Source organism: Drosophila navojoa, chromosome 4, assembly GCF_054131105.1.
Source record: "Drosophila navojoa isolate 15081-1374.11 chromosome 4, UAZ_NAV_1.0, whole genome shotgun sequence".
Taxonomy (NCBI): Eukaryota; Metazoa; Arthropoda; class Insecta; order Diptera; family Drosophilidae; genus Drosophila; species Drosophila navojoa.
Window position 1 is genome coordinate 4,579,919 of NC_142892.1, and position 27,946 is coordinate 4,607,864.

General features: G+C 42.8%; 3 protein-coding genes across 20 annotated transcripts in view; 1 reads left to right on the forward strand and 2 right to left on the reverse strand.

Moving 5' to 3' along the window:
• Positions 1-27,946, forward strand: part of Svil (Supervillin) — a 123,772-nt gene that overhangs the window by 76,858 nt on the left and 18,968 nt on the right. For 7 of the 18 annotated variants that reach the window (XM_089259422.1, XM_089259420.1, XM_018099941.3 and 4 more), the window contains 4 exons: positions 141-1,695; positions 6,465-7,087; positions 8,438-8,566; positions 13,182-13,704. In XM_089259422.1, the coding sequence (XP_089115548.1) occupies positions 141-1,695; positions 6,465-7,087; positions 8,438-8,566; positions 13,182-13,704 (2,830 nt within the window). Of the gene's footprint in view, positions 1-140; positions 1,696-3,558; positions 3,718-4,404; positions 4,765-4,846; positions 4,997-6,464; positions 7,088-8,150; positions 8,345-8,437; positions 8,567-10,615; positions 12,867-13,181; positions 13,932-15,351; positions 15,809-27,946 lie in introns of those variants that run through there. The other 11 variants (XM_089259430.1, XM_018099942.3, XM_089259425.1 and 8 more) reach the window with 11 other exon arrangements.
• On the reverse strand, positions 23,370-24,605 carry LOC108650734 (uncharacterized). The gene is made up of 2 exons (XM_018100002.3): positions 24,134-24,605; positions 23,370-24,072 (listed from the first exon to the last, which is right to left on the reverse strand). The coding sequence occupies exons 1-2, from the start codon at positions 24,530-24,532 to the stop codon at positions 23,707-23,709; spliced, it is 765 nt and encodes a 254-aa protein (XP_017955491.1). The 5' UTR covers positions 24,533-24,605; the 3' UTR covers positions 23,370-23,706.
• On the reverse strand, positions 24,838-27,841 carry Cyp4d20 (Cytochrome P450 4d20). Its single transcript, XM_018099986.3, has 5 exons — positions 27,477-27,841; positions 27,032-27,418; positions 26,904-26,973; positions 26,253-26,449; positions 24,838-26,165 (listed from the first exon to the last, which is right to left on the reverse strand). Exons 1-5 carry the CDS (start codon positions 27,637-27,639, stop codon positions 25,441-25,443), a joined length of 1,542 nt encoding a protein of 513 aa, XP_017955475.1. The 5' UTR covers positions 27,640-27,841; the 3' UTR covers positions 24,838-25,440.

Sequence of the window (27,946 nt, forward strand, 5' to 3'; positions counted from 1 at the left end):
TGTTATACGTACCAGCTGTTGGCAATGTGTTATGCTGCTCCCACTGTCCAGTTGCATGTGTTTCTTGATTGTTTCTCGTTTCATTTCGTCCATTTGGTGTGGTTCACACTCATATTCATGTTTGCTTTCTTGCCTTGCAGATGAGAATTCGTCCATGCGCCGGCGACGACGTCGTGAACTGGGCATGGCTCGTCCTTTGATGACCGGGGATGATGAGTCGCTGCGAGAGCTGCTGCAGCCAGCGCAGCCGCAGACGCCTCCGCAGCCACTGCCGAGGAGCTCCTGCAGCGAATCTGCATCCAAATCGGAATCGTTGCGTCTGGCACGTGGCCTGAGCCAAAAGCTAAACGAGCGCACCAAAACGGATCTGGCCGAGATCAAGAAAATAGCCGAACAGGCGCAGGTGACATCGGGTCAGCATGAATCGGCGCTGCGACGCAAGAGCACGGATGAAGTAGCTTCGTCCTCTGCGCTGGCTGCAGCCTCCGTCTCCACACAGAACTCGCCGCCTGCACCCAACCAGATTGTGTCCATACTGAAGAAGAAGGAGCACGCCTTTGGCGAGTGCAATTCGAGCGCCTCCAGCAATGCGTCGCCGGTGACGTTCTCGGCCACGGTGCTGGACACGCCGCTGGCGACGAGCAGCCGGAGCAAACGCCAGGGCATACTGAAGAAGCGTTCGAGTCTGGATGAGTCGCGCTACTATTCTCGCTCCCATTCGCCCGACGAGCGAAGTATTCTGATCAAGTCGGCACGTCGCAATTCCCTGGAGGAGGCGGGCATCACGCTCAGCTCTGGGCAGGCGCACGGCATCCTCAAGCAGAGCAGCTACGAGAGCTCCAAGAGCGATGGCTGTCCATCGGCCAACGAGTCACAGCCGCACAGCATCCTGAAGAAGAAGGACTCGCTGTCGACTCCCTCGGATGGCGGTGGACACGTCTCGAAACACGTTTCCATCTCGCAGGCGGTCACCTTGGCCGCCGCTGAGCTGGCGGCGCACGACGGCAGCCTCGCCGGCATCGAGGACAGTGAGGAGCACGAGATACGGCCAATCCTCAAGCAGGAGAGCACCTCCAGCGAGGAGGCAGCACGACCACCAAAGCCCATTCTAAAGAAGAAGTCGTTCGGTGAGGCCGATGAGCACGAGATTCGGCCCATACTCAAGAGCAGTCGCAAGAGCAGCCGCGAGGAGTTCGATTTAAGTGAAGTGACCCAGGAATCTAATGACACCATTGCCAATGAGGCAAACGCCATGCGTCCCATATTGAAAACGGACTCCCCGTCGAAGCGTCGCTCTCTTGGCAACGCTCAGCTCGCTCAGGAAGAGAGCGCAACGAGTTTGCTCAAGCGTCGCACTCGCTCCCTGGAACGCCAGGATGCGCCGCCTGTCATGAATCTGGCTGCCGCCTTGGATGCCATAACCAATTCACAGACGCCCGTTGATATTGTGACAACGCCGTCGAACATCTCGGTGGCTGAACGCATCAAGCACATGGAAATGCTATCGACACCCCCGATGAGCAGCACGATTGGCCCAGCTGGTCTCAACAGCAGCTGGGACTCGCCGCTGCAGCAGACAACGCAGTTGAACGACTCCGGCGCCACGCCCAAACTGTTGAAGCCCAGTGTTCTACGCAGAGATCTCTACAAAGATCGTTACAAGACGCAGCCAGTGACCAGCGAGGAAAAGAGCTTGTGAGTATGATAAGTGAGAGGAATGTGAATGTAGACTCTTTTGGGATTGCTCGGAATATGTAGGACTTTTGGCATAGCAGAGTTTGAGCTACTTTTTAAGCGATCGCTATTGTAGACTATAAAAAATTGTATTTCTCTTAGTCTTTATTAAGGAGAAGAACTTGTAAGGGGACTCTCTTAGGATCCCTAGGAATCGATTTAGTTGTCGGGCGTCCAGCTTCAGACGGCATTGAAGCTTATAACAAATTGTATTTCACTTAGTATTTAGTGAAGAGAAGAACTTGTATGTAGACTCTCTTAGAATCCCTCGTAATCTGTCGCGCTTCCAGCTTCAGAGGGAATTTTCTAGGCTTCTTTGTAAATATCCCTGAGTGCAGCTTGAGTTACTCTTTAAGCGATCTCCATTGCAAGTAGACTCTCTTGGCAGTTGTCGGGCTTCCAGCTACAGAGGGCACTCTCCAGACCCTCTCCCGGCCTCCGTATTCGCCTTGAGTCCAGTTTGAGCTACTCTTCAAATGATTTCCATTTAAGCCAATCACAAATTGCATTTCATAAAGTTGTTGTTGACACCTTAAGCGGCTTATTGCTTGCCTAATTACCTCACTGACTGACTGACTGACTGACCAGTGAGGCCAACAGTGCTGCAGAAATACATAAGACCATAAAAAGAGAAGGTTGCGTTACTTGAGGGGCTTGAGTGGCTCGAGTGTGGCGGAATAGACTTGTTTAAATGTTGAGCCACTCATAGATTGATAACATTTCAATAAATTGAGAGCAATGCTTTTTGGTTGTGTGTGCGGCGTGTGTGAACGCAAGTTCAAGCGCAAATGACCTTGGTAGTTGGTATCTTTTTGGCAATTAGTATAAACACGCCCAAGAACTCTCATCACGCCCTTTTTCGGCGAATTGCCTGTGTGTGTGTCGGCGCCAATGGTACGCTCGTAAACCCCGTTTCCAGATAAGTGTACCGCTCGTTACCAACTAGTATTCTCGACTGCTGCTCAAAGAAGAATAGACCAAAGTAGAGAACCGACCGACAGACACCTTCTATTTAACGGGGTTTTCATGTCAGCATTTTATGTGCCTGGGCTTTTTTGTGTTCGTATACCTGGCTGCGTTTGTTCCGTTTGCCACACCCCTCGAGGCGTATCCGAAATTTCTGACGAACTCAACAAAAGCTGATATTGGGAATCATATTTAGTATTCGGTTTTTTGTATATACTCTTACAAAAATTAGGTGAAATGGAGTTGTATGGATGTAGATATTGTTTTAAAGAATGTTGAACACATTGTTAAGATCTAGATTGAAAAGTTCTTAAAGTAGTCTTAAGGTCTTAAGGTCTTTAAGCATTCACATCCTTAGATTTGATTTGGTATATGAAAATACTAGACAAATTAATACGTTAGCTTCCACTTTTCATCGAATTTTGTATTATAGTAGTTAAATTCTATTTATTAGAGTATTCAAGGTTCGTCAATCATAAAACGAGTTCTTTTATTACTATTCTTGACACTCCCCCATATTATATTTCATATTTGCCAAGCCGTATTCAAGTACATATTCATATTCCATATATTCCAACCTCTCCAGTTTCACTATCTGTCCAGAGTATACAAGCGTCGTCAATCATATGAAATAAACTCTCTTTTGTTGCTATTCTTCGCACTCTGCCGCATTTGCATGCGTCGATCCGATTCGATGTATTGTCTATAGCTTTTAGCGACTGCCATTGTGATGCGCAAATTTATGCCAGCCATATTTGCAATGCCTCCTGTAAAAGGGGCGGGGGCGATGGGGGGGCTTCTCAAGGCCCGTCTTTAGTATTGTTTTTGTATTTTTTTCGAATAGTCAATGTGTTGCTTGGAGCGTTGCATTCAGTTGGCTATCGCATGCGAAAGCGTCCACAGATACTTTTGACTTGGTTCGGTTAGCGATTGTTAAGGGTTGAGCGCTCTTCCTCTTCTCATGTTGTTCCAGCGTCGACAGAGCGAAAGAATGTTTGAGGCGTATATCAGAAAACGGTAAATAGAAATTGGAAAACTATAGCAAAATGCAAATGGCTTGCACAAATAGCATTGCCAATTGTGCAAGCCATAAAAATTCAACGACTCTGCGATAAGTGTTATACAAAAGGTGTGACGCGTTTTAATGGCCTACACTTGTAGCTATTGGCCAGATAACGTATACGACATCAAGGACTGTATAGAGTATTTATAGTACTAGCTAGTATACATGTGTTGTCTAATAAAATAGTAGATTGATAATGATTAGATTATTGCATTGCCCTTAGGATGAGTCCGTTGATACGTTTAGTGTTTGAAAACTGTGGTAAATTCGATTGGTTTCTTTGGCCTGTGAGTTAGTTTGGGGCCAAAAATACAATTACAAACGCGGTTTCAATTGACGCTAAATAACTGTTTACTTCTTTGATTAAGCCAAATTTAGTGACAACCTCTGTACTTGGATTTTCTCTTACCAAAGAGAAAAGTCAGGAATCGGAATCGGAAAAACTTTTCGTACAACAAAGACATTTTGAAATTGTGGAAAATAGAGAGAGAGAGAGAGAGAAAATAGTGTACGAAAATAAATGTGCGTATGTATGAGAATGTGTGTGTGTGTGTGTGTGTGCAGACCATGGGCAATAAAACGAAAACAAAGCTGAAAATAATTTAAATTTTGCTGTGGCCGCAATGGCAGCGCCGCCGACAGCGACGCCAACGCCGACAGCGGCAGAGGCGCCGCCGTTGATCGTCGGCTACGCTTTGCCCACTTTGTTTTTACAAATTTTGCGCTCAGTTGCTCGCGATCGCCTTTTCAATTTTCAACGGGGCCGCTCCGGCTGAAAATTTGGTGTTTTCATTTCGGGAAAATCTATTTGAAATGTATATGTGTGCGATTGCGTGCGTACATGTGTGTCTCTGTGTGTGTGTGTCAATATATAACGAGCATAAATAAATAGTAAATCGTTATAAAAAAAGAAAAAAAAAACAGAAAGAAATAAAGAAAAAAGCCAACTGATAAAAAATATCAAATCTATCGGCTCTTGGTTCTTATCAGCCGTCGCATAGGTAAAAGAAAACACAAAATCTATCAGTTTCCAAGCACCGGTCTCACGAAGCTGTCGCCAGTTGCTTTAGACACCGGTTATCGGGCAGTGGTAGTGCCCCTAGACAGACAGAGACGGTGATAGGGAGATAGGGAGAGGAAGTCGCTTCTCACCTACCAAAAAGCGCGTGTTAATCGTTGTCATAGTCAGTTATTACATATAGCCAAATGGAAAAGCTGCGGCAATAACATTTCGTAATGTTCTAAAAATAAGTCCATGGAAATTGTGCACTCAAATGGAAATACATATGAATTCCTCAACAAAATAAAAACACAAAATCCACAATTTTGCTGTGAAATTTGCAAAAAAAAAAAGAAAAATATCAAAATTAATTTTATATTAGTGAACTACAAATAAAAGTGCAAAATTCAACAAAAATATTTTTTAGGTCAGAGACTGTGAAATGTGGTTAACCGTGGTTCGAATATTAGTTAAAAATTAATGATTAATAATCATAATTATATATGTATAAATGTACATGTGTATTTATATATGTGTTATCGATCTTTTTTGCATTATGTATATGTATATATACATATATATATCCCAGCTGTTCTTCGTTTTTTTATATTTTGGCATCTCTTAAGAATACTCTCTCGCTCTCTTCCCCTGCTTCTCTCTGTCCCCCCCCCTCTCTCTCTCTCTCTCTCTCTCTCTCTCTCTCTCTCTCTCTCTCTTTGCGCTGCCTATTCAAATCCAATTAGTACATTTCTTTTTTAGGTTTATATTTTGTTTATTTATAGTTTGTTCGGTTTTTTTCTCCTGTACTACAAAAAATGCGGCTAATTTTTTGTTTAGTAGATAAACTCGGGGCATATACTGGGCCAATGAGCTGAACAAGTTGCCAATGAGCTGCTTAATTTAGCTGGGAAATTTCAAATTTAAAGATTATCCTAACCCCAAGTATTCGTATTCGCATCAAAAAGTCTTCTTTTTTGAATAAACTTTAATGGAGCATAAGCATAGTGATTTCGCTTTCAGAAAAAAAAAACACATTTGCAGCTAATTATTGCAGTTAATTGGCTCAGCTTAACTTTTACCTGGGGGTTGTCAATCAAATTTCACCATAAAAAATCCAAAAACAACAAAAAAACGTGCGTAATTAGCGTAGGGAAAAAATGCGTTTGCCTATAATTATGATTGCCCCTAATAGCGCATTGTTCAAAGATCAGAAAGAGCAACAGAGAGACGAGAGAAAGAGTCAGAGAGATAGTCAAAGAGTTGAGCTAGAGAGCAATGGAAAGAATGAATCAGATGAGATTTAGAAAAAATAGAGAGAAGGATAAAGTGGAAAGCTAAAGCGAGATGGGTGCTATAAAGAGGGTAAAGGGTAAAAAAAGATCTAGAGAGAGAGAGAGAGAGAGAAAGAGAGAGCCAGAACCCAGAGATGACTTAGAGGACGATATGAAGTAGCGAGAGGAGAAATAGAGAAGAGCTAAAACGGCTGTTGTGATGGACTGAGATAGAATTAGAAAGGGAGGAAGGTTGGAGGACTGAGGGAGAGACCGCGACAAAGAAAAAGACAGGATTTAAAGAAAAGCCGAAAGAAACGAAAGAGAATGGAACAGAAAGCCAGCTAGAGAGGATGAGCCCTTAATATATTCCTTTGATTGCTATAAATTTGCATTAAATATAATCTCTCTTCTTCTTTTTGCATTGCAGCTTTAAAGCAAACTCCACGCCATTCGATATCTCGGCTTCATCGGCCTTCAAGCCCACGAAACCATTGGAAATCCATCAGCATCCACAGCACCAGCTGCAGCAACAACAGCATCAGCCGCTAATCTCGCCCATCACTGGACAACCGCTGAGCCACGTGCCAGCACCGCTGCTGCTCTCCTCATCGACCCACTCGACGGCCGGCAGTTCTTTCCGCTTGGGACGCAGCTCGACGCAGCCACGCCTGCTGCAGCTGACAGTGACGGGTACTCCGGCACCGACACCGGCCAACTCCTCGCACAGCCTGCAACGCCAGCATTCGGTCAGTGATAGCATCAACGCCAGCCTAAGCGAACAGCTGACATTGTCTGTGGGCAACAACGATACGGAGCACATCTTCGAGATGTCCGGCATAGACAATGACTCGGCCATTCAGTCGCTCAGCGAGGACGCCTCCACGGCCACCCAGTCAAGCACTAGCGTGGGCGTGGGCGTGGCACGCAGCAATAGTGTTCGTGCTCGAGCCAACATGTTCCAGCAGCTGCAGGAGCAGTCGCGCAGCCGACGTGAGGCGGCCGGTAGAGAGCAGTTGCCAGCGCAGTCGCGTTCATTCGCCAGCAGTCAAGGTGAGTACAACAACAACAACAACAACAACAATAACAACAGCGAAATCAACAACAAATACAGTCCACAAAATATCATCAACATAGCAGAAATTAGCATTAGGCCATTAAGAGTGAAAGAGCTGTGGGAGGGACTTGAGAAGGGGGGCGGTTGGCTATGGAGCAACTGCGAACTTTATTCGCCATTGGAGCAGCGATGCGTAAAGCAACAATAACAAAAGACAGTTACATTTAATACGAGTTCGTAGTAGCAGCTACTAGAGTTGTGATGTGGTTCGGTGTGAACAGGTTAAAAAGAACCGGTTCTTAAGTCCAGCTCAAAGCGTTAGAAAGTAGCGAATTCAAAACTGTTTTTTGCACACATATTTTATTTAGTAATTATACCATTTCTAATTGCATGCCAAGAGGTGATTTACCTTGGGCTAATCTTTGAATTGAATCAAGAGGCGAGCTGTAATCTAAACTGCTTTCCTTTTAGTTAGTTTTTGAAACACTATTCTCATTCAGTTCCATATATAAGGAATACATGATCTTCAAATGGCTTCCTTGGACTCATTTTTTCTAAACTGTGTTCTTAGAGATCCTCTAAAATATAGCTCAAGTTATCTTATTCAATTGAGCTAGTTCTCTTGAATTAGTGAAAGCATATCCATTGAGTGCCATTAATTAAGAATACTCCACAATGTTTGATATGGCGATGGGTTTCGGTCTGGTCAGCACGCCGATTCAGTGAACGCTCCATGGGCGACACTTTATATACAAACATATGTATATATTTATGTATTTTGCAAGCGTGTTGTTGCTGCTGTTGGTTTAGTGGCAATTCCATTATGGCCGGCATGGTTGTTGTCCAAGTTAATAAGCTGTAAAATGTGTGTCACTTGCTCAACATACACCTGCTGCTCCCTTCCCCACACCTCTCTCTCTCTCTCTTTCTCTCTCGCTCCTTTGCACACACTAGTCTGGCAATCAGCCACTAATTGAGGTTTGGGTAACAAAGCCAAAGAGAAAAGAAAAGGGAAGAGGCGAATGAAGTAGGCTTTGATAAAGTTTAGATTTAATGAGAGTCTCTCGTCTCAATAAATACACGTTGACAATATTACACAAAGACGGCGTTGAGAGCTGTGTCGAAAATTTGAGTACGTCTAGACGTTTATTAAGTAAATATGGAGTCAACGCTAAGTGCACAAGTCAGTTTGAACAAAATTTTGCAGTTCCAAGTTGTGATCAATGTTTTAATGAAATTAGATTGTAAGGAAAGTGAGTGAGCAAAAAGACAGCTGGCGTATACAAACATTTAAGTTACATACAAATACTAATTCCCTCCCTTTTTCTCTTTCTCTTCAATTGCAGCAGTAACTCCTCACCACTCGCCGCCACCGTCGGCAACAGCCGAAGCTGCCGTTGCTAGCTCGCACAATTCGTTGAACGACGAGCCGAGTACACCAAATACAACACAGGACACGACCGATGCTGATTTCGGTAAGTGCCAAGAACTAACACACACATGCACATACGCATACACACTAACACTCCCAAAGAGGGGGAGAGCGAAGCAAGCAGCTCAGCAAAAGCCAAGAGCGCAGGAGAGCCATTCATTGCATGCGTTCGCACTCTATCTTACGCTCTGGCTGCTGCTGTTCCTGCCTGTCTCGCTCGCTCTTTAGTACATGTTTACGTTTCATTTGTGCTCTCTTTTGTTTTGCGTGCCTGCATCGCAATTTGCCAATAACAAATAAATGCATATTGAATGTTGTTCTTGTTGTTGCTGTTGTTGTGACTCTCTTTAAGTGTAAGTTAAATATTTGACTTTCTTTGTTGTTGTTGCCGTTTCTTTCATTCAACTAATTGCATTTTGTTGTTGCCCTGCTCCAGTTATTAAACAATAAATGGGTAACTGAGCAACATAAATCGCCATAAAAAGTGAATTAAAGAAAACAATAAAACATTTTAAAACACATTTCTAATCATATTCTTGGCATGCATTTTGAATTTTTTTAATTTTATCTAACAAAATATTTAACACTGTTAAAGCTGTTGCTGATGTTGTTGTTGTTGTTGTTGCCGCATGACGCATGCAACAAATAATAAAATGCATACACATATACATACATATATATATGTATAATTTTTACACATTTTTTATGTAATTAATTATACGCCACGTGAGCTTCGATTTTCATTTTGATATTCAATTGCATTCGCTCATCGTTTTCCTTTGGATTTTACAATTTTCAATTGCATAGATTATTCGTTAGCTTTTAGTTAATTTAATTAAGCGTTCATAATTGTATAGTGCCTTAATTTAAAGCTGGTTTTATATTTACCCAGTTTTGGATGAGTTGTGCTTCCTCTTTTAATTATATTGTTTGATATATCTATGTCAGTATGTTTATAGTATAAGTGAATTTTTGCGTGAATGTGTTATACGTGATATGCTGGAGTCTTTTACACTGCAGCATATGCAACTGGTATACTGCGTGAGAGTGTTATACTGCAGTAGACTAGGTAGACTGTGTAAGTGATATACCACAATATGTACAGCTGGTATATATATATACTCCTTGTACTGTGAATTTAGTTTACTTTGTAAATGGGTTATACATAAGCTATTAAAAGTTCCCATAGAAATTACCTTTTCTCTAGAATCTTCATTATATAACTGTTTGCCAACTATTCTGGGTAGTCGAACCCCTCGTAGCAGCTAGTGCTAGTCATTGACCTCAACATTAATAGCCCGATCCATCGACTCATTCTGTGGCTATTTATTGCCATTATTTGAATGCGACTCACTCGGCACTAAGTAGCAAGATTTTCAGTCCCCGAGTTTCTAGTTAGTTAGCCTAACAAAAGCGCACAAAGCGAGAGATGAAAATCGAAAGCTGCGCTGAAAATGAAAACGAAAATATGAATAGATGAATAGAAGAAGAATAAAGCAGCATTTGAAAGAGACAGCATAAAGAAAGAATCAGCTGGGCGACACAAAAGGCACACACACACACACACGACAAGTCGTCAACAGATTTACAATAAAAATTGTATACAAATTATACATATATATAAAAAAAAGAAAAACAGAAAAAAAGTCACCAACTTTCTAAGTGGCACAGCATCAACAGCAGCAGCAGCAGCGGCTGATGAAGAAACCAGAGCGAATCAGAGGCACCAATTGAGAGGCTGTGGTCAGTGTTTAGCGGTCGATTAATGTGTACGAACGTCCAACGACAAATTCCTTATCGCGCAGCAACAACAACAACAATAGCAACAGCAACAGCAACAATTGCAACTTCTGATAAAAACTCGCAGTTCACTGCGGCAGCAGCATTTATCGTCAGTTTACACTTGTCGCAGCAACAACAAGCACGCACTGCAGCAGCGAAAAATATATCTATAGAGAGTTTAAGCAAAGAGTCAAATGATGCGTAAGTCAAGTGCCACGCCCCCACCTTCCTGATTGTATATTGACTACCCGCAACAACAAAAGTGCTTACCATATATCCCTCTCCCATATATATGTATATATACGCACAGAACCCTCGTCTTTGTCGCTGGCCGAACGTCTCGCCTTCTTCAGCAGCCTCTGTGAGAGCGCCGCCTGTGGTAGTGGCGGAGCAACAGCAGCCAGTGGAAGCGCTCGCCTCTTCAGTCGCCCCAACAGCAGCTGCAACTCGCGCAGTCCGCCCATTGATCGGCTGACACGCAGCAGCACAGCGGGCAGCAGCGGCAACGTCACGCCCACGCCCATGGAGTGCTCGCCCATCATCAACGACCTCAAGCAGGAGCAGCCAATGGAGCCAAAGCAGCAGCAGCAGCAGCAGCAGCAACAGCAACATCAGCAAACGGAGCAGGAGCTGCCGCCTACGCACAATGGCTTCTATCAGCTGACGCGTTCGGCCACCGCGCCCACCCCCTCCACGGCGACCGTAGTCACTACAACGACAACGACAACGCCGCTGCAGAATGGTGCGCCGCCAGCAACGCGTCGCATGCGAGTGCGCACAGTGGGCAAATTGGTGTTGCCAGCAACATTCCTCAGCGATCGCAACAAGAGCGACAACAGCAACAGCAGCAACGGCAGCAGCAGCCATCGCAGCAGTTGCATCGGACGCTTGCAGACGCTGGAGGACATACACATATCGATGGGAGTGCGTACCATAGGCAAGATCAAGTCGCCCTTCATCGAGCAGCAGCAGCAGCAGCGCCAGCAGCAACAGCAGGATCAGTCGCACCAGCAGCAGCAGCAGAGTAAATCAGCCAAGATGGATCAGCAACGGTACAGCAATGGCGCCAGTGACAGTGGCTCAGACTCTGGCAAGGAGAATCAAGCGGCCAATCAACAGAAGCAACAGCAACAGCAGCAGCAACAGCAACAGCAGCAGCAACAGCAACAGCAGCAGCAGCAACAGCAGCAGCAGCAGGACGCTCAGCAACGGCAACAGCAGCTGGACATGCATCGCAAGCACTTCTCGCATATCACCGTGCAGCAGATGCCACCACAGCAGAGCATCAATCGTCGCCATACCACAGAGCTGTCCGGCAGTCCCATTGGCACCGTCTGCATGGGCAACAATCGCCCGAAGGTAAACGAGCGATACGCCAAATACTTTGGCCTAGACGAGAGCAGCACCAGCAGTCAGCTGCTCAAGACAGAGGCGCTCAACGAGCACGTGCGTGTGCCAGCTTCCCAGATGAGCAGCAGCAGCAACAGCAGCAACAGCAACAGCAACAGCAAGAGCAACACCAGCATCAACAAAAGCAGCAGCAGCACCAGCATATCCAGCAACAACAGCAACACCAGCATGGTGCAACGGCGTCGGGAGATGCTGAAGCGAACACGCGCCATGTCCATGGAGACGTCGATGTGCGATGGTGGCTCGATCAGTCCGACGGCCGTGCCGAGCGCCAAGCGGGCGCATTCGCCGGCGCACAGCGGCGTCGGACTGAACCGGATAGCCAGCTTTGAGGATATTGTGGTCACGCAGGACGAGCTGCATGCGGCCGGACACGAATTTAAGCGATTGTGTGGCGAGATTTTGGGCACATGAAAAATTGTAAATTTTTTGGCAAACCTACATAAAATTTCACAAATTTTTCGACACGTTTTCTCACCTAGCTTGGAGAACTAGCATGCAAATTTCTATTTCGATCGGCATTCCCTTTTCAAATTCTTGTGCGCCAATGGGATGCAGCGTGAGCTGTTCTCCTCTCCTTTTTTTCCCCACCCCCAAACATCCTCATTAAAGGAAAAAAATATGAATGTGCTCAATGTGATTTGTGTAGATGATAGTTAGAGATGCGCTCGCGCTCTCTTGCTCCGCACTTCCTTAAAACGAATCGAATTATTCAAATCAGTAAATAAAATAAATTAAAAACAAAAACCTAAAAACATCCTAAAAACGAAACGAAAACTTAATAGCTATATTATTACAATTATTTCCAGCAGAAAGAGGGAAAGATATATATAGAGAAAGAGCGAGAGATGGGGAAAGAGAAATGTATAATTAAGCCAGGGTCGGAGCACTTCCAGTAATAAACAGTTATTAGTTATGTTAATAATATACATATATACATATATATATCTACCTATATATTCTATATTCTATTCGATATAGTGTGCAACTACTTCAGTGTGTGTGCTTATTTATGCGTTTTTTATTAATTATTTAATTATAAACGAATTGTACCTTTAACGGCATTAATTACATACATATTTAATTATACTTAATTGTATTATCTATGCGAATTGTTGAACGAGTAAATAAATGAAACAGTTGTGCGTAAAGATCAATGTAAGAATTCACTTGAAACTACAGTTAACTGAGTAAGTACTAAGAGCACGCCTTTCTATGCACTTCTCACGGCAATGCTTATGCATGCAATTTGCCTATTTTTGCCTGAAATATGATTTGAATTGAGCTTAAAATGCTTTTTGGTAATTATAGATAACATATTCTCTTATATATATGCGAGAGTTGCTTGAAAAATGGACGATTTATAATTGAATATTAGCTACTAACTTTTTCAGACCACCCTCGCATAGACATCTATTTATATAAACCTAGTTTCTTACCTACATTTCCTTCCTCTTTTCATATAGCCAAACCTGCTGATACGCCCAAAGGCATCTTGAAGAGCGGCAAACCCTTGGGCCTGGGCTTGCCCATGGGGCGTGGCCTGATGCCCATCGATCTGAATGCAGAGCTCAAGAATCGGCTGCAGCGCTCCACGCATGCAACTGTTTCGAATCTAAGGAAATCGGCGACGACGACGAATGCAACGCGCGATGAAACGGATAATGCAGCTGCAGCGGCGCCAACGAATCCTCAACGCAACTTGGCTCAGATACTGCGCAATGTGTCCAAAGAGAATGCCACGCCCACGTCGGCGGCGCATCATGACGATGCCGTTAACCTAGTGCGCAATCTGACGTCGATTGGGGCGCCACGCCTCAGCGGCGATGCAGCGGGGGGCAGCAACAATTGCGCATCGGCATCCGAGGGCGAAAGCTCCGGCGGACGGGAAATCGATGCGATAATTAAGAATAGCGCCGTGGCTAGACGGCGACGCCAGCAGCAGCAGCAGCAACAGCAGCAGCAGCAACAACAACATCAGCCAGATGGGTGAGTCCTTGTTCAAGCTGGAGTCAACGCTAACTTGTGTTTTTGCCCTGTGCCGTGCGCTGTTAATGTATTAACCGTAATGCTAAACATGTGTAATACACACACTCACACACACCTGCATCAGTATGTGTGCTGTTAATGTATTAACCGTTAGCTACTAACTTAGTTAATAAGCAGCCATAGTATATAAATATGTATGTGTAAATACACAAAAGCACACACACACACACATAGACAGTGTTGTATGTGTGTGTGTGTGTGCATCTCAAGACTGGTTCCACATATGCAAAATTTATAAATATTTAAAATTAAAAATAAAAAACGTTTTACACCTAAGCAACATACATAAAAGCTGCTCGACTTTGGTATACCCTGTAATTGGAGACGTAAAAGTTAAAATTTTGATCAATGTTTCCATAAAACATTTTCTATTCCTCTGTCTGTGTTAAGCAAAAATTTTTCTATACTGATGAAAACAAATATAATCAATTTCAATGCAAAGAACAAATAAAAGTTTCCTTGACAAAGTGAAACCGATTGCTCGATGCTATTATTGGCGACCTGTGCAACCGCCGCAACAGACACGACAACAACAGCAACAACAACAACAACAACGACAACAATATCAAATTCAACTGCAAGTGCTGTACAAACAACAACAACAACTCCAACTACAACAAATTTTGTTCAACAAAAACTAAAAAATATACTTTGTAAACAAATAAAAACAATGTTTATCGACTAGCTAATAAGTTCAATTTGCATTGCTTACTAAATAATATAAAACAAAAGAAAAAAAAACGACAAGCATTGAACAAAAATCTATATTTATTTATGGAAAAATTTAAATAAGGAACAAACTAAATTTTGCCACATATTTTTTGCGTGACACTGAAATAATAAATATTAATAATAAAGTTGACAAAAATCCCAATTAACTGTAGTTTTGTTTACAACTAATCCTGCTGTATTAATAGCATTCAAATGCCTGCATGTTCGTTAATGCTAACAATTTAAATTAAAAAGCGCGCGCAGCTGGCAACGCTTGCAGATGTGGCAGCCCTGGTTATGCTAACTTAACGCCTACCGGAATGTTACACAACTGACAGCGCTTACATATATAGCAGCCCTGGCCGTAATTAACTACATACAACATGTCTGCATGCTCGTTGAAATTTGAATACTTTATAGGCGCGTACACCTATTGCAACTTACAACGGTTACAGAGGTGTTAGTTTACATGGGTGATGCTGTAGCCCTGGGTATGTTAATCTAACATACTGGTTTGTGTACAAGCTTAACATAATTGCTCCTCCCAGACTATGGATAAATATCAGCTGTACTCTCTGTAACAGTTTGAGGGTCACTGTGGCTGGTTAAATTGACTTTTGGGTTTAAATAAACGTAAACATTAACACTTGCAGGAATTAAAACATAATGTTTAAAACATAGCAGTCGTTACAGCTGTTGCCTACAATTGGCTAACTGTTTTATTAGTGGCTGGTATTTCATACTAGCTACAAATTATATATAAAGAAACATTTTACACACCGTATGCTATTTCGCCGCAATCAACGGTCGAATTCGCTGGGCGAATGTGATATTCATGTTTCGGTACATTTGTAACAGCAGACTTGCAGAAGGTTAACATTGCATTAGCTAGTATTTTGCTTTCTGCTCTTGGCGGGAGTGGATGTGTTGCGGACGACGTTCGTATTTTGTAGGTGTTTCCTTTCGATTCGCGCGCATTTTGTGCCGGTCGCAAATTGCAATTGAATACTGCACTTTTAATATTGTACGCGCGTGAGTTTGTGTGTGTGTTTGACTGTGTTTCTTGTGCAAGCCAAAGGCAAATGCATAACTAAGATAAAAAAAATAACAGCAACAGCATAAAAAGGAAGAAAAAGAAAAACAAGCTACGAGCGTCTCCATTGTCAGCTGCATTTTCGCTTTTTGTGATCAGTTCTCAATTTAATTGCATCCAATAATTGGCTTCAATTGAAAGTGCAAGTTAAAATGGCAGCAAAACCCACAACGTCTTTGGCTTAATACAAAATCTGTAAATCGTGAGAGAAGCTTGCGGGCTGCAACGCTGTAAACAAAGGTTTGTAACTCCAGCTCTGAACACTGAAATCTTCGGGTAGTTTTATGACTTGATAGAGCGGGATGAAGAACGCAACAGGGAGAGTGAGAGAGAAAGAGTGAGCCCGCAAATACAATTTGAAGCTGACCAGTTTTGCACAGACTGTTTGTCGCGTCCCCTTTTGCGCCCTTCTTTGTTACCTGCTGCAACGAGCTACACACAGCGAGCAGCAACAACAGCAATAACAGCAAAGATGATAAAAACAAAATACAAGTAAAAAATAACCCAAAACTGTAAATCGCCTTGTTCGCTTCCATTGAAATATTCGCTGATTCAGCAGCAGCAGCAGCAGCGACGCAGATTTCTGTTGTTGTTGTTTTAATATTCTTGTTGCTTTACTTACTTTTTGTTGCTGTTGTTTTTTGTCTCTTGCTTGTTGCTATTTATTTGCACTTGGACATTTGAGGTCTATTGCTCTTCGCGCACTTAGTTTTGTTGTTTTTGTCACTGCTGTAAACGGCGTTGCCTGCACCTAGTGCAGCTTTATACTGTGTAATGTAGGCAGGAAAGGGTATGCTGAGTTTGCAGCAATTGCAGTAAATTGACTGCGAGAAGATAATAGTTTTTAATAATGTGTAATTGAATGCATTGACAAATTTGAGATGTATAGAAAGAGACATTACAATTGTAATTGCATGTTCTAGATTGCGATCTACAGGCATGTACATGCATCTAGCATCACTTAATATTTCTTAGTTCAATTGCAATCAAATAGTCGAGCCCATTCATATTTAATATTTGCCCATATTCCCCATTACAATCATGTCCATTACGATTATATCTCTTCTTCTTGTCCTACTCCCTCAACTATTATGTATGTATGTATGTCTATAACTCTTTAATATTTTTTGGCTCAAGGTCTTAAATGATCAACTTAAGCATTCGCTCGGATATTTATCGCTAATCAATCACGCTCCCTCATTATATTTCGCACACAATTCATTTTATTGAACAAACAATTTGAATTGCTGTAGCTCCTTATCAGAGCAATTTGCCGTGTGTTTGCTGTATTTCGTAATATTTTGTTGTTTTTTTGACCTGCCTTCAGGCAATTAAATAAACAAAAGTAAAACCAAAACCAAATTTAAGCACCAAAAAAGCAAAAACTTAAATGGAGACCGCAAAAAAAGATGCCTTTTCGCTTTTACAATGAATTTGCATAATTTTTGGTGGCAAAGAGCGAATAAGAAAAAAACAAGAAAAAGAAGTTAAAAGTGTTGGGTATGTCAGACGCTGCTTTGATTTATAGCACACAGCCACATACATACCATATAGTATATGTAGCATTAGATAAGTTGTCGATCCATAAATAGACAATAAATTGCAGTTATCTCGGACTTTCCTTGTCTGATAATCGAAAGTAGTTTCAAGTGGCAATTGGTAAGCAAGATATCTATATATACGTAAGTATGTATGTAGATAAGTGTAAGTGTAAACATTGATAGAAATGCATATGCATATATTTACCTTTTATACATATGTACATGTCTGTATATGTGCACGTTCTCAGGAGAAACGTGAGGCTCAATGCTAATGAATCAAGTCTACAGAAAGCAATAGAAATAGGGAAACACTCGGCGAGCTAATCGACTGCGTATGCACATACATATTTGGTATAGATACAGACATATGTACATGCATATACATACATTCATATATATCTAAAATTTTACAATTTATATTTAAATATGTTATCAGCAGCTGTTTGTCTGTCGGAATTCTAAGAGTCGCTTTAAGTCTGCAACGAATCGATGTCAATGTTATACGAAAGGGTATACAAGTTGATATATGTAAACATGCATACATACATACAAATATATACAGATATATGTATATACAAACATCTAGAGCACTATTTGTTAACTGCAGCTGTTTGTCTGTTCAAATTGTGAAGCTCTCAGTTGATTGATGTTCGAGTATAACACTTTCGTTGTCTGCACACATGTATAACACTGTTTGTTGTTCTACTGTATGTACTCTGGTATACATATATGTATGCACATATACATGCATATTTACAATTCTTAACTGCACTTAGTCTAAAAGCTCTAATCTGATTGAGTCATGGGAAAGAGTATAACACTTTCGTTGTCTGCACACACACACATATAACACTGTTTACTGCTCTACTGCACACACACATATACACACACACACACACGTACAGACTCGTGCAGCTCTGTGACCTCGCTGGCGCTCATAATTGAATTCATCGCCCGACTGATCGCACGCCATTGGGATAAATCTCCATACGCCGATGATGAATTATCAACGCTTTTAGTTGCCGGGCAATGCGTTCGTGGCCTGTGATCTATCGATCCGAGCAGCGCCATTAATGGTAACCTCATAAATGGAGATGCAGGCAAACTGGGAAACCGAGAAAACTGAAGTTTTTTTTTTGTTTTCCATTTCAAAGGCAGCAGGCCATAAATTATGCGTGTGTGTGTGTGTGTTTAACCCCGCCTGCTCTCTTCCAGCCAAATCAGATGCATTGGAGCATTAAGTTTTCTGGATAGCTATAAATACGTTTTCTCGTATATCTTGATCGAAACGAATGGAGTTGTTGTGCCAGCATCAGCATTCAAATCAATTAAATTCGAGTTGAAATTTAGGCTTTATTTTTATTTCGTCTTCCTCTAGCAGGAGTAGCAGGAGGAGGAGGAGGCGGAGGCTGCTTTCATAGGCAGCTGGTTTCCAATTTCACTTGTTCAAAGTATTACACAATCCCAAGCAGAGAACGTTGACTCTATTGTCGCATTGTGCCTATGTTTCTGGTCTATTTATCTCGTTTACGCTTGGCTCAGCTGTTTCGACAACTTTTTGTCCAACTTGCATACCCTGTAAGCAACGGAAATGTGTGAGAAGAGGTGTGCTGGCTTAAAGCACGATCATTAATCATACTAATGTGTGCATAGTTAATAATAACGTTAAAGGTTAAAATTATTGAGGAAAATCGATTAGGTGTGGGAATGGGCATAATGGAGTTGGAATACTCTGAGTATGATGATATATTTGGGGATATGCTGCTTTTGTCATATATACATATGTATATATTGAGAAAGGCAAAAAAATTAGCCTATATACCCCATATCTAAAAAGCAATTTGATCAGGAGAATTATGTTTTTGCTTAAACTTAAATAATGAAAATATTTATAGGCTTCGAATTTGTTGTTGAAATGGAACATAAGAGATGCGACATACATATATATTTATTTATTATTATTAAAAGTTTAGACTACCCTCGCATTGTTTTACATTCAACTGAATTTGTATTCAATACTCTCCATCTTCTATTTTCCACATAATTCGATTTATCGATTTTTGGCAATAAATTATTAAGCTCTTAATATATTCGTTAATTTTACACATATTTGAATATACATATATTTTTATTTTATTTATATTTTCACTTTTTTTCGCACATTTTTGGTGAATGCCTCAGCTCAGATTTTCCAGCTGATTAGACAATGTTTGCTTGCCAAAATATGCTCCAATTGGATGTTTTTTTTATATATATATATAAAAATCTGCTTTAACTTGAATAATTTCTGTATTTTTATTTTTTTTCAAACTCTCATTTGAGCCGTTAATTTGCCAGACTCGAAATAGAATTGTTCGGAGATTGGCTATAATTATGTGCTTAGTTTTTTTTTGTTACTTTTAATTAAGTAGAATTAGAGTGTGAAGGAAACGCTGTGGCTGCTGTGGCAATTGTAATTGTTAATCAGCTATCAGCTGCGCCCACCTAATTACTTTTTATTTTTAATGAGAATTAATTGCGAATCGTTGGATTACGCAAACATGAGTGTGTTGCAGTTGGGGAGGCACTGATGCCGACAGTTTGAGCAGCTCAAAAAGGAAAGCTGAGAGTCAGCTGGGACTGTGTTTCTTCTGTAATTTCTTTGTGTTTGCTTCTCTCTTGTTCTATTTGCTGGCAGCCAAAATGTTGACAACTCATTAGCTCAACAGCTCAACCATGGAGAGGAGAGTAGATTGTGGCGGCAGCATCATCCAGGCTTTGGTACAATGAACTTGGCATGCAAGATTGTTGCCCCGTCTGTGTCGTGGCCAGAGTCTCGGCTACTTTGTGGCACGCTGCATGCTGCACGTTGCACGCTGCACGTCGCGCTTTGTCTGACAACTGCTCATAAATCTGCCGCTGGCCGAGCGGCAAACGCAAATCAACTGCTCCAATCGCCGCAGCAGCGTGTGCTAAGAGTAGAACTCCGACTCCAAGTCCAACTTCAACTCGAACTGGAACTCAAAGTCAGCTCTTTGTGTCGGAGTTTGCATTGTCTCTCAACTGTGTTATCATCATCGGGCATTTACTATTTCAGCATTGTCGACGCTGTCTCTGCCTCTGCCTCTGTCTCTGCCTCAGTCTATGTCTATGTATGCACTGTTTCACATCTTCAGTTCATTGCATCGTCTGTTCATTCAATTTTCCTTTGTCTTGTCTGCCACTCCGGCTAGTTGATATATTCAGGCTATGCAGTCTGTGCCGGTCTTCTTGCTGTTTCCTTTTAGGGCCATTGGCTGCCATCGTCTAACCACAATCAGCGATTCGCCTTCTGGGCGTCCTGTCAGCCCGAGTGACACACAATAAATGTTTATTTGATCAATTGAGTTGCATTCTGCGAGGCCCAACCATTCTGTGCCTCTGCTTTCAACTGTCTGCCTGTCACTCCATCAATTAGATAGAATCGGTGTTGCTGTTGCTTCTGATTAGATAGGCATTGACAGCGCATCGCATCGCATCGCCTGACAGTTGTTCTACATAATCTAATATAATCGGTTAGTAGATGTTAAAGCTAAAGGGAGAAGAGTTTAGCTCTGTCTAGGCAGGGTAGCTATTAGTCTATCAATCCTGCTTAGCTTTTATGTGGTATTCAAATGATGCAGCTACTTATTGCTCTGTCAGATGGAACTCTGTGAGGCAGGAAACGCAAATTACCATGGGGATGCAGTCCATGCTGGGACTGAGATTATAGCTGCAAGCTAAATGCCCGTAATTGCCTTCGCCACGTTGCCACTTCCTTAGCGGACATGCCACACGCTATGCAGCATCCTCTGGAAAACATGTTCGCTCCTCTGGTTAATCGGTTATTAATGACTTTGGCGCAATTAAGTAACGAACACAAAGCACAACAGCAAGAGCCAAAGCGTTGCACTCGAAACGCCGCTGTCGCCGTCGCAGGCAGCAGCGGTCAGCAGGAGGCGTTGCAAGTAAAAGTTGCAAACCGCACGTGAGGCACATTGCATTAAGAAGAGGCAGACAACAACAACAACAACAACAACAACAAAATACCAAAAAGAAAACATGCAAACACATACGCCTTAAAATGTGAAAATGCGAATGACCTGAATACACAGACGTGTGACGAGACACACACACACACACGCACACATTGAAATTGAGAGTATGGGGCGCATGCGCAACGAGCTACAAGCGAAGCAAAGTGACACACACACACACACACGCACACATACACTGATCAATGCGGCGCATGCGCAACGCGCAGCAAGCGGCAAGCAAATGCCTTAAAAGGCAGCAACGCCGCCGACGATTTCCTTTTCAGTTCGGCTTTCTTGTTGTTGTTGTTGTTGTTGTCACCGTAAAACTAGTTTTGCGTACAGCATTTTGCTTTTTTTCTTGAAAATTTGTATTTATTTCTGCTTTTGGGGACAACTTGAGCACTAGCTAGCTGCACCTGCACCTGCACCGAGTTGGCCAGTTATCCACAGACACACACACACACACACACACACAAACACACAACCACACTCACTCACACCTCAAGCACTTTGATTTATGCAAAGTATTCAATTGATTTGCTTGCTTTGTTTGTTATGCTTGACTCTTGACTTTGTTTGGCTCGGTTCTCGCATTCGATCCAAAGAAAACTTTATGGAAACTCGTTTAGCTGACTCCGTCAGGCGGGCTGGCTGCATAGCCATGCCGCCTCCTATTTCATCACCGTGTAGAATCGCACAGGTGTGTCTGCATGTGTGTGTTTGTAATTATATTTCAACATAAATTAGCTTCGAATAAGCTGCAGAATGCATAAACAACAAAGAAAGAAAGCTCAAGTTGGGAGTGCTCGACCTGGAGATACCCTGTATGCTGAGCAGAGATACACTTTCCATCATTACCTGTTGCCTGTTTGAGTTCTACAGGCTTAAATGCCTAGCTCTACTCAGCTCTGGTTTATATATACCCGATGTACTCTGCTAGGCCTTCTGCTGCCTGTTGCATGTCTTTTCATTAAACCATCATACCCTAACTTCACATTTTTACCGCATACAGTCTATAATTGAGCTTTCGTGCTGATGAGGCTGACGACAGACTAATCTTTGCATATACGTAAAGCTCTACTCTAATCTCAACCCAAGTACTATATACAGACAATACGTGTTTAGGTAGCAAGAGTCTTCAATTCATTCTTAGCTTAATAAATTTGAAGCTCTGCTGGAATTTGCTTGATTTAATTATAAATAATTTGTAAACTTTTCTCTCTCGCTTTCTATGCGACTTGAATTAATGTGGTTTATCAAGGTGTTTTTAATTATCACATGTTAAATATTTATTGCTGTGGCAGCTCAACGATTAAAGCTCCTACTCCATTGCGTGTCACGTCTAAGACACTTTGCTGCAACTGGTTTTATTTTCCATTTCTAATGCTTATTAGCTGCATGCAGAAACCTGCTTGGCCATGCCCAAGGCGTGTGCAGCACGGCCAATAAAACGCATTGAAGAATTTCTGCACAATCGTTGGATACCAAGAATAACAATCAAGATCCAGATACCAGATACACGTAAGACTGCGATCTTGGCCATAAAAATTGCTGTCTCGCATACCATGCCAATTGCGCTAATAAATAGCCACCTGCTTTAGGCCAACAGGTGCCAGTGTGTGTGTGTGTGTGTGTGTGCCTGAGTCTCTTGGAGCCCTAGACAAGTTCAAGGCGGAAACTTTGAGAAGCTGCCGCACATAAAAGGCGCACACTCAACTCCATAAAAGGCAAATGTGTTGCCCAATCGTGTTTGCCAAATGCGTCTGATTATCTATCTACCTGTCTGCCTTATATGGCCTATCATTTCCAATAGCCAAACACATTAATTTCTAGCTCAGAGTACCAAGAACTCCTTGAGAAGCGTTGCTTTAGTCGAGCCTTTTATAAGCATCATAATTTTTCAATAGATTTTTTTTTTTTTTATAAATGTTTTTGTTTATATATATTTTTTATCTGGTCTCCAATTATCGTTGAGTGCTAATAAAGACGGGAGAGTCTCTGGTAGATTATCTCGAAATTCTTTAGCGTTGATGTGTCTAAGTAGCGAAGGTCAGAGAGAAGCAAGTGCTATAATCGACTAGCAGATGCCCTAGGCTATATCCGAGCATTCCTGACTAGACGCCGTAGTTTCTAATTGAGACTATCAGTTACTCTGAGTAAACTTGTATTGTATACTATACTACTACTATACTTCTACAAACAGTAAGTGATACTCTATGCTTCCCATTAAATATTAAATAAATATGTACACTTTATTGACTCTATCGATCACTCTCATGTTCTGTTACAGATATTTGATATGGATAATCTTATACCCCTTATACTAATTGCCATATGCCCGGGGTATAATTACTTTCTTCAGCTAATATAGTTTCTAGTAGTTGTGCAATATCAACTTATCTCTGAAGTCTAGTTGTTGTTGATGCTTATACAAGGTTGATCTCTTCTGGTTTTTGACATGTGCTTTAAATATATATATATATTTTGATAAATATTTGCTGTCTAGTGTTAGATGGTTAGCTCTTGAAGAGCTTCCCAAGGAAGTTTACAATGCGCTTTGGCATTAGTTTAGCAAGTTTAAAAGCTGCTTGAACTGATCCTCGAGATTGGCCGGGGCTTCCGTGGTCACTGGCTCCGGCGTGGTTGGCGCCTCGGTGGTCGTCGTCGTCGTTGTGGTCGTTGTCGTTGTGGAGCTGCTGCTGCTGCTGGTGCTGGTGGTGGTGGGTATGGGTCTTGGACTGATTCGACCATCGAGACAGGCCTGCAGGTAGTTGTAGTTGCTGGCCGTGGACTCCACGTAGGAGCGCTCGGCCTTGTTGTTGCACTTCTCATGATTCAGATCGATTAGGCGATAGCGTTCCTGCAGCAATGTGGCCGACTCAGAGGCATTGCCCGAAATGCCGTAAGTGGAAATCGTATTGTTGGAGCCCTATTGGGGATTATATGGAGACTTAGCTTCACTTTTGACATCTGCTGGCGTTTCTACTCACCGCTGCTGCATGGCAATTGAAGGAGTCGAGAGTGCCATTGACCTTGTTACACTTAGTCAGAGCTCTGCATACAGATTCGGCAGATAGTTCGATTCTCCTGCGAGTTGGCAGGAAGTCGATATCGATGCCGCGACGTGATCTCTGCGCGTCCTTCAGGCAATCGCTGTAGGCGCCACTGTACTGCTCCGCAATGAGATTCGATTCGCCAATGTAGCCGGCAAAGCAAGACATCGATATCATCGGATCGCGATGCGTCACCCGAGAGTTGAAGAACAGACGGGTCAGGCCATCCTGGGTGGGAATGCCCACATAGGGTGGCAATGGCTTCATCACTGCCTCGGTCGAGGCGACCAGCATTGCGGCCAGGATTACCAGAGGCTTAACCGATCCCAAAGGCATGTCTGCGGAGTTTAGAATGTGAACTGCTTTTGGCGCAGTGCGTCTATTTCGACTCGCTTTTATATGCAGACTGAAGATGTCTGATAAGCTCATTATGTGATCTCTCCTTCGTTATCATCTTGCGAATTTTTTTAGTTTTTTTCTTTCTTTTTCGTAAATGAAACTAGATAAATAGACCTCCATCCGTACGCTTGTTTATTTACAAACACGTCATTCATTAAATGGTGTGTGGAAACTACGTCTGAGATTGTTTGTCAAGCTAGTATTCTCTATGGTCTATTTGCAGACATCTAAGAAAACGCTAATTGCACTTTTATTTTCGTTTATTACATTCATAACCGGCCGTGGTAAGCTGACGGTGCACAGTATTGCAGTACCCAGATCTGGGTCCATAGATGTTTGCTATACGCTTAGCGAAAGATAAACCGAAATTTATAGCAATTTCCGTTGATTTGCTATACAAATATATATCTATCTCACTCCAACAACGTGTTGATGCTCGATCTCGGTAAATATTGATCATGTGAGTCAAATGATCTAAATTAGATAATGCGATGCATGATGCATCTGCAGTTGCAGTTTATCTAACCTACTTTTTGATAAGCCCATTCAAAGTCCCCTCTCAAGGGACTCCCTAATGTCGGAGATAACTGTATGAATTATTCCCAATTAATCTTACTCAAAATTCTTCCTTTGTGAGTCACGGAACTTCCGAGAAACCAGTTACGAATGAAACAACAACTCAAGCAACTCTTCCATCAAATTCATATTTAAATCTTGCCTTTTGGGCAAGTCTTTGTATAAGTAACAACCATTTCCTTTTTAGGATCCCTGAACTTATATGATAGGTACTTTATGTTACGTACAGAAAGGTACTTTTGTAATGCTACATATAACTTGATCAATGCCTATTTAAGTCTTGGCCTTAGACCTATATGCATGCCCGTTGTTGAGCGCAATATGAAGTTCATCATGGGCTTTATGTCTGGGCCCTTTGGCAATAGTTCGTAGTAGCGTATCACCTTGCTGAGCAGCATCTTCATCTCCAGCATGGCGAACTTTTGGCCAATGCAGTTCTTGGGTCCAGCACTGAATGGCAAATAGGAGAAGTTGGCAGCTTGTGGCTTGCCATCCACATCTGCTGTGTCGTCCAGGAAGCGCTCTGGCTTGAAGCTGAACGGGTCGGGAAAGTATTTTGGATCCCGATGCGCAAAGTAGAGCACCATGTAGATGCTGGTGTGTGCCGGTATTATCTGATCGCCAATCTTGAGATCCTTTCGCGTGTATCGGCCAACCGCTGGCACCGGCGGGTAGAGCCGCATCGTCTCTTTGATGACGCACTCCAGATACTTGAGCTGCTGCAGCTGCGACTGGCTGATGGCGGCCCGTGGATCGCTGCCGAGCACTCGCACCAGCTCCTCATATATCTTCGCCTGCACCGCGGGATGTCTGGCTATGGAGTAGAGAGCATGGGCCACTCCGCTGCTGGTCGTATCATCGCCCTCGAACATGAACGTGTCCACCTCCTCGCGTATGTCCGCATCCGTGAGCGGGCTGCCCTGAATGGAGGCCTGCAACAGAATATCCAGGAATGCCATTTGCGGCTTTCTGCCAATTTCCTCATCGCCCAGACCTATATGTTGGATTAAATGAGAAGATGATCATTATTATATTGCTATGGTTGTTAGTTCAGTGTAATTCAGGTGATATCTCGGCTTACTCAACGGTTTGTAGGTGCCGTCGGCCTTGGCTCGCTCCACCGCCTCGCGTCGCTCGCGAATGACCTTGTCGGTGAAGTCATGCATGATGCGAATATCGCTCACCAGTTTCCTGTGTAACAATGGAGCCGTAACTCTAAAGAGCCATTCATAGCGCTGAGAGAACTTGAGCATGCGATCCGGCTGGATGTAAACGACGCTGAAAGTTTGCCCAATTATTACGTTGCGTTACGAATACCCGCTAACTATTCAGTGCAAATATGCGGTAATCGCTCTGTAGGCATACTCTATGAAAAACCCGTTTAGCTTTACACTTTACCCCTAAAACTGTTTGCAATTTAATTAAACAGTTAAGCAGAGTTCATCAACTGGGGTTGGGTTTTTAATACCTATATAAAGGGAGCGAATTTGGATCGACATATTTTCCCATCTAAGGGAATTTACGCTGTTATAGAGTTAAGATACCTTCTGGATCAATAGGTTCTGCCATAGAGCTACATTTTAATGGAATTTTACTGATATTATTCTTTCTTCCCTAGGATCTATACATAGGGCAAATCTAGCTCATCTTCACTCCATTAGAATGCTTATATTCGTACCCCTCTGGATACTCCTTTTAGCCCCTACCAAATCTAGTTATCCAAGAGTCTTACCTCTTCAACGCCTTTATATAGGGAAAGTCAGGATCGCTTTGTGCATTTACCTGCACGCCCATGGCCGTCTCTAAGCAAATAAAATCAAATTTACTGCTGGAACTACTTACACAAACCGAGCTACGCACCTGTAATAATATCGAGGGCTGCCAGCGAGACATACTTGAGCGTATCCACCGCCTGCTCTCCATCGGCCACTTGCTGTAGGCTGTCCACCAAAATGTCGGCCTGCTTGTCCATAATACTCACGTAGTGCTCCAGTATTTTGAAATGGAATACTGTAGAGAAGACCTTGCGCCTAGAGTGCCATTTCTTGCCCACACTCACGAGCAGTCCGTCGTTCAGAAAGGGCCGCAGGAACTGATATAGCTGACCCTTCTCCAGCAGAGTGGTGCTACTCAAAATGGCCTCAAAGTGCTCAAGCTGTGTCGTGTAGATCTGCGACTCGTTGAGTATCCACAAGCGAAAGGTCTTGCCATAGCTGCTGAAGCAGTTGCCAACATAATCGATGATATCTGGGCGATAAAGAGAAAGTTTATAAGAGCCGAGACTGGAATGCCAACTAGAACTCACTGTCGGCGCCCAGGTGCAGCGCCTGTAAGCCACATCCGACCAAGGGCAGCGACAAGGGGCCCGTAATTCCCGATTTGCTCAGTACGGCATAGCTGTGGCGCTTGCGTACAAAGTCCCAGGCCAGCAGCAGGGTCAGAGCGCCAACTAGTAAGGTCAGCAACATGTTAATAAAAGCGCGCACAGACTGAGCTGAGTTGCTCGGAGCGAAGATTAGGAGACAAGTGTTTGTATTGAAACAGATTCACAGCTATGTTGTTGTCAGCGCTGCGTGCGCGAGTTGACTGTGCTATCTATCTAGATGCTAGCCGGGCTAACCCGGGCTGCCTCCAGAATCGCGTCCGACTCAGAGTCAGAGTCAGAGTCAGCGAAGCGCATTGTTAGCTTAAATTTTATATAGAGATTTACTTGCCCCAAACTGGTTTTCATTCGATGTCGCTGCAGCTACCCCCACTCTACATATCTATAACCGG